The sequence below is a fragment of the Sinocyclocheilus rhinocerous genome, unplaced genomic scaffold (assembly GCF_001515625.1).
Source record: "Sinocyclocheilus rhinocerous isolate Xijiao unplaced genomic scaffold, SAMN03320098_v1.1 scaffold2091, whole genome shotgun sequence".
NCBI lineage: Eukaryota > Metazoa > Chordata > Actinopteri > Cypriniformes > Cyprinidae > Sinocyclocheilus > Sinocyclocheilus rhinocerous.
The window spans coordinates 58,875-66,174 of NW_015632714.1; the positions used below are offsets into that span (position 1 = coordinate 58,875).

A 7,300-nucleotide genomic window follows, 5' to 3' on the forward strand; every position below is an offset into this window, starting at 1 on the left:
AATATACAAGAACAGTAATAATATACACAATGACCTGAGGATATGTGATAGGAAGGTCAAAGAAAAGTTTGTCTGTGAATGAGAGTCCATTTACAGTATATGGCATTGTGTGTCTTTCCTATGGGTAAATAAATTGAGAGTTGCTCTGCCCGCATTCCTTTGGGCAATAAAACCAGTGTTATCAGCATTGATTGCCATGGAACCAGAGGCCTGTTCTGCCTTTTTGAGGCGTTATATAACAATATAACAAATATTATATAATATTATATAACAAAAACAAATTGTGTTTCTGATTGCTCCAGACACTATAATTATGAGGTTTTTATCTAATAATTCTGACTTTTTATCTCATAATTTTGACCAATGTCATAATTATACTGTATATTTTGGGATGTACTTTTGACTTCAGAAGGGTTGAGGATGAACATTTTAGTTTAATTTGACATTTTCACAAATACTGGCTTTTTATCTCATAATTTTTTACTGTTTTATGTCACAATTATTACTTCATATCTCATAATTTTGACTTTTTATATATTTTGGGATGTACTTATGCCTTCAGAAAGGTTGAGGATTAACTTTTTACAGTTTAATTGGACATTTCCACAAATATTGACTTTTTATCTCATAATTTCAACTTTTTATGTTACAGTTATATCTCATAATTTTTACTTTTTTGTCATAATTATGACAAGTCATATAAAAATACTTTTATATATATATTAGAATATAATTATGCCTTCAGAAAGGTTGAATGTTTTAGAAATTTGACTTATGTCATTAATATTAACTTTTTATCTCATAGTATTGACTTTTTATGTCACAATTATGATTTTATATCTCATAATTTAGACTTATCTCATAATTATGATTTACCAAAGTGTTTTTTTATGTGGCTTTCATATATTTTTTCATATTTGACCTCAGGGGAAAAAAAATAAACAACTAAAACTGTCTCATAATTTCAACTTTTTATGTTACAGTTATATCTCATAATTTTTTACTTTTTTGTCATAATTATGACACAAGTCATATAAAAATACTTTTATATATATATTAGAATATAATTATGCCTTCAGAAAGGTTGAATGTTTTAGAAATTTGACTTATGTCATTAATATTAACTTTTTATCTCATAGTATTGACTTTTTATGTCACAATTATGATTTTATATCTCATAATTTAGACTTATCTCATAATTATGATTTACCAAAGTGTTTTTTTATGTGGCTTTCATATATTTTTTCATATTTGACCTCAGGGGAAAAAAAATAAACAACTAAAACTGTGTGATATAACCTTTTTTTAGGAAAGATGCAGGTCTTTTTGTATGACCTGTCACTTTTGAATCTCTGTGTAATGGAGTTTCTTCAGAATCCACTGTGACACCAGATCTTCCTCTGTGTGTAAGTCAGATCGTCTGTGTTGACATGTTGTGTCTTGTGCTAAAGTAGCGGCAGGGGACAGACATTAAGGCTATGTCTGACAGGTGAAAGTGCTTTAAATGGACTTTCTGTCCTATTACATTAAGTTGACTGTTTTTGGGATATTTCCCTTGTACGCAGCTTGCGTTATGTGGAATTGCAGATTGAATCTCTGTTCATGGAGACCAGGGTAATTCTGGGAAGTTTTGGACACTGTAGGTATGTGCAGATGGCCATCGAGAGGGGCTGGAACAATTCTCAGTGGGAAGAAACATGTTTCGCTCCTGAGGTCTTTGAAGTGTGCGCCCGCTGACTTCAGATGCTGTGATTAAGAGTCAGCAACAGAATATTCAAGATGCAATCAGTCAGGACCTGGTCAGCATTCTATGTGTGCACTTTACATTTTAAAAAAGCGATTACTTTGGAAAAAGTAGTTCATTTCCATTAACTGCATTTGCAACCCTTTTTACTGCCACAATGTGAAACTGTATAAATACAAATAACCATTTTTGTTTACTTTACAAAATCAGAATAACTTTATGATCATCCTCTACACTGTAAAAATTTTTGAATTTGTAAATAACATTTTTTGATTAAAAGTTTATTGGATTATTAAAGTACATTTTACAAGAAAATGCTATTTGAAGAAAATGCTGTTTTTCAACTTAAACATTTCATATTATTTACTTACCATTTCTTTGCATTTGTTTGTGAAATTTACTAGCAATTTTGAGAGAATATTGTTTCTGCACCATTTTTTCATTGTACTGACAAACATAACAACACAGAAAAAAATAAAGTCGACATTATCCTTTAAAAAATTTGAAATGATGTCAGTAAGAAAAGTAGATTTCTGGAATTTTTTTTAATAAGGGATACTTATACAATTTATTTTGTCAACCTGAATCTGAAAAGATGCATAATATACATAACTAAATAGATAAGAGTAGCCATTTTTTCTTAACAAAAAGTGTGCTTTTGCTAATGCAGTGAAAAGAAGAAACAGTTTTTGGGTCAGGCCAAAAAAGATGCTCTTAAAGAAATAGAAAGAGAAAGCATTTGAAAATAGAAGGAAGTCACTATACTTTTGTTGATGTGGTAAGAAAATGCTTTAATAGCACATAGTAAATGATGACATCAGCTGTTCATTGTTAACTTAAAAATTTCATATTATTTACTTACCATTTCTTTGCATTTGTTTGTGAAATTTACTAGCAATTTTGAGAGAATATTGTTTCTGCGCCATTTTTTCATTGTACTGACAAACATAACAACACAGAAAAAAATTAAGTCGACATTATCCTTTAAAAAATTTGAAATGATGTCAGTAAGAAAAGTAGATTTCTGGAATAGATTTCTGGAATTTTTTTTAATAAGGGATACTTATACAATTTATTTTGTCAACCTGAATCTGAAAAGATGCATAATATACATAACTAAATAGATAAGAGTAGCCATTTTTTCTTAACAAAAAGTGTGCTTTTGCTAATGCAGTGAAAAGAAGAAACAGTTTTTGGGTCAGGCCAAAAAAGATGCTCTTAAAGAAATAGAAAGAGAAAGCATTTGAAAATAGAAGGAAGTCACTATACTTTTGTTGATGTGGTAAGAAAATGCTTTAATAGCACATAGTAAATGATGACATCAGCTGTTCATTGTTAAAGTCACATGGTTTTGTATAATGACCCACATGCTGAAGTGGAGCTGTTGTGAGTGTTGTTGCTCCTCCCACTCGCCTCATTATGCGTGATTAGTTGCTTTGGTGACGGGGCACTTTGCAGCGCACAAAGAGAGGATAATCTGACACAAATGGTGGGTTTAAGTATTCTAGTCAGCACAGATTGCACTGTGAGGGGCCTTTTGTTCCACACAATCTGCTGCACAACACAACTATGAAAGTTTGAAGAATCTGAGTAAAGTGTGCAGCCAATGGGTCCACTGCAGTGAAGCAGCGTCCGCACAGAAAGCACACGCTCAGTGCATACTAACTGAGCTGCAGAATATGCTTTATGAGTCTGCAGATGCCCGCTATACTTCCAGATTTCCTCGCTGTCTGTGTGTGTGTGCTGGTTGGCTTGTCTGTCCAGCTATTTTTTGTTGTTTTAGTGAGTATTTTTGCATTTGTTCCATAGAAATAAATCTAGATTTACATGTCTCGCTTCCTTTATTTTTTAGCTTTATTAACAGTCAGCATGACCAAAGCAAATGTGTTTTGCACTTCACTTATTAAGCTTTTGCGTGATGGAAAGTTCTGTCTATTTTGGTTCGACATCTGACGCATCTGTTATCTTTTCCTATTGTGTCCATTTCCTTTAAAATTGTGCATTTGCACTTTTTTTTTGGTGTTTGAACGGGAGCAGCTGAGCTGAGATTTTCCAAATAAACTCAGACCTGCATCATGTACTGAATTCTAGTCCTTACAAACATGGTACAGTAGCTTTACAATGATGCAAGTGCCAGATTGTAGTACTATATTACATTGATACAGTACTATTCAAAAGTTTGGGGTCTGTTTTTTTTTTTAATGATTCTTATACTCAGCAAGACTTAGAAATAAATCTAGATTTACATGTCTCACTTCCTTTATTTTTTAGCTTTATTAACAGTCAGCATGACCAAAGCAAATGTGTTTTGCACTTCACTTTATTAAGCTTTTGCGTGATGGAAAGTTCTGTCTATTTTGGTTCGACATCTGACACATCTGTTATCTTTTCCTATTGTGTCCATTTCCTTTAAAATTGTGCATTTGCACTTTTTTTTTGGTGTTTGAACGGGAGCAGCTGAGCTGAGATTTTCCAAATAAACTCAGACCTGCATCATGTACTGAATTCTAGTCCTTACAAACATGGTACAGTAGCTTTACAATGATGCAAGTGCCAGATTGTAGTACTATATTACATTGATACAGTACTATTCAAAAGTTTGGGGTCTGTTTTTTTTTTAATGATTCTTATACTCAGCAAGACTGCATTTATTTGATTAAAAGTACAGTAAAAATGGTAGTATTATTGGAAAATATTATTACAGTTTAAAGTAACAAGTTTTTTTATTTGAATATATTTTCAAATGCAATTTATTCCAGTGATGCAAAGCTGAATTATCAGCATCATTACTCCAGTCTTCAGTGTAACATGCTTTTCAAGAAAAAAATTCTTATTATCATGTTATTATGTGGTTATGTTATTATTATTATTATGTTGAAAACAGTTGTGCTGCTTTATGTTTTTGTGGAAACCGGATTTTTTTTCAGTATTGTTTGATAAACACTGTAGAATTTCAAACAGCATTTATTTGAAATAGAAACCTTTTGCTACTTTATAAATGTGTTTACTTTAAATTTAATGTGTCCTTGCTGAATGAAAGTAATAATTTCTTTTTTTTTTAAAATCATACTGGCATCAAACTGAACGATCACCATATTTGTAAAAAAAAAAAGCATTTATATTGCCTTTGTGTGTTTCCCTGTGAATATTTCACTGCTTCACCATGAAAAATAAATTTGCATTTACAGTTTATTTTCGTTAGAGCTTCATCTGCTTGCACAGATTGTAGCTTCAGTCTTTCTGTGATTGCAAGTTTGAATGCGCGTGGCACTTCAAGTGTGATGTGAGACGGAAAAATTAGGCGAGGAGAGATAATCATGAAATTTCGAAGAGATAAAGACCCCTCATAAACTAACACTTTACCAATGCTTGTTTAAACATTTCTATTTCTGCTATCCACAATAACTTTATAGCACTGTACTCTTACTGTATATCAATTATTCATTAAGTTGCATCATTTTTTATTTCTCCTACCACATTTTTAGACAAACATCTGCTGTAAACATTTGTGAGAACTTGTTATACTTCATGTATCCCAAACTATGAAAGAGCATTTTCTGAGCCAGAAATTTAAATTCCTCTGGGAATGAAGAGAGGTATTTCTGATGACCTAAAAGCATTTATATGTATTTATTCAGCAGATGATCTAAAGCAACTTATAAGGTAGAATAAGAATGAAGTAGAATGAGAATAATAAAACATTTCTATTTCTGCTATCCACAATAACTTTATAGCTCTGTACTCTTACTGTATATCAATTATTCATTAAATTGCATCATTTTTTATTTCTCCTACCACATTTTTAGACAAACATTTGCTGTAAACATTTGTGAGAACTTGTTATACTTCATGTATCCCAAACTATGAAAGAGCATTTTCTGAGCCAGAAATTTAAATTCCTCTGGGAATGAAGAGAGGTATTTCTGATGACCTAAAAGCATTTATATGTATTTATTCAGCAGATGATCTAAAGCAACTTATAAGGTAGAATAAGAATGAAGTAGAATGAGAATAATAAAGTAGAAGACATTAGAGCAGAAGCATCCGACACACTATAAGGGTTCATTAAGTTCACCGTTCATTTATTCCTCTTCTTTTTGTCCTTTTCCAGCACAAACCTCCTTTTGAAGTCAACGACCTCTTTGAGGACATCAAGGATGGGGTGAAACTGCTGGCTCTGTTAGAAGTGCTGTCTGGACAGAGATTAGTAAGTGTTTCTGTGATGCAATATCTGCAGATTATCTCTCTGTGAAACCTCTGCATTGAGCGCAGCAGCAGCTGGTGTGGCAAAGTCTGTTTAATGCCAAGATGATGGGCTTGATAGAGTCCTTCCTTTCATTTCCCCTCCTGATAAACCCCTCGTACTTCCCTGCAGCCATGCGAACAGGGCCGCCAACTCAAAAGGATCCACTGGGTGTCCAACATCGGCACAGCTCTTAAGTTCCTGGAGGGAAGGAAGGTAACACTCCGGTTATCTCATCTGTCTCACTGAACTGCTCATCTGTCTTAATTATATGGGGATATTCTGTATAACACTCCCTGCTGGGTCATTCCTGTTCTGCAGTACCTTTCTAGCTTTTAAAAATGAGTATGATTGCGCTAAAATTTCAGGAACTCTTTCTAGAAAAGGATATAGCAGACTGTCAGAAATATGCTCAGACAAGGACAAGAAATGAACAGGATGGAAGTTAGTAATTGCTCAGTGAGGAATTGGCAGAGAGCTTACATGTGTAACGCCCCTGTGGACTGTTTGTTGTGGTTTCTTCCCTTTGTGTTGGTTTAGCCCGTTTAATCATTAGTTAATCACCGTCATTGTGCTCACCCTGTCTGCCTCTAATTATTCACCCTATATTAGTTCCTGTCTGTCTGAGCATTGGTGTCGGTTATTGTGAATGAAAAATTATTACAATTTAAAATAACTATTTTCTGTTTGAATATATTTTAAAATTGATATTGTGCTGTAATTTATTCCTGTGATGCAAAGCTGAATTTTTAGCATCATTCCTCCAGTCTTCAGTGTCACATAATTTGATCAATTAAGATAGATGTTTTAGAGTGACATCCTGGAAGAATTCATTAAATGCATTGATAATACTTACGTTACGTATGTCACTTCCATGTCATTAAAGCTGCGTTTAGAAATAGGGATTTTTATACAAGACATGATATGGAAGAAAAACATATAAACTGATCACCAATTACAATAATATATTGTTTTTATATTTAATAGCTATTTTATAAAAAAAAAAATAGATTTAAAAATTATATATATAAAAAAATAAAATTATGTAAAAAGATTTGCTGCTCAAGAACCATGTCTTATTATTATCATTGTTGAAAATTGTTCTGCTGCTTAATATTTTTGTGGAAACCATGATACATTATTTGTTCTTAAGATTATTTGATGAATAGAAAGTGTAAAAGAACAGGTTTCATTTGAAATAGAAATATTTTGTAACATTAGAAATGTCTTTACTGTCACTTTTGATCAATTTATTGCATCCTTGCTAAATAAAAGTATTAACTTCCCCCCCCCCTATTTTTTTTTTTTTACTG

General features: G+C 32.3%; 1 protein-coding gene across 1 annotated transcript in view; it reads left to right on the forward strand.

Annotated features, from left to right (window-relative positions):
* Positions 1-7,300, forward strand: part of LOC107742758 (nesprin-1-like) — a 125,999-nt gene that overhangs the window by 19,867 nt on the left and 98,832 nt on the right. The window contains exons 3-4 of the mRNA XM_016555794.1: positions 5,856-5,951; positions 6,120-6,203. Of these exons, the coding sequence (XP_016411280.1) occupies positions 5,856-5,951; positions 6,120-6,203 (180 nt within the window). The remainder of the gene's footprint in view (positions 1-5,855; positions 5,952-6,119; positions 6,204-7,300) is intronic.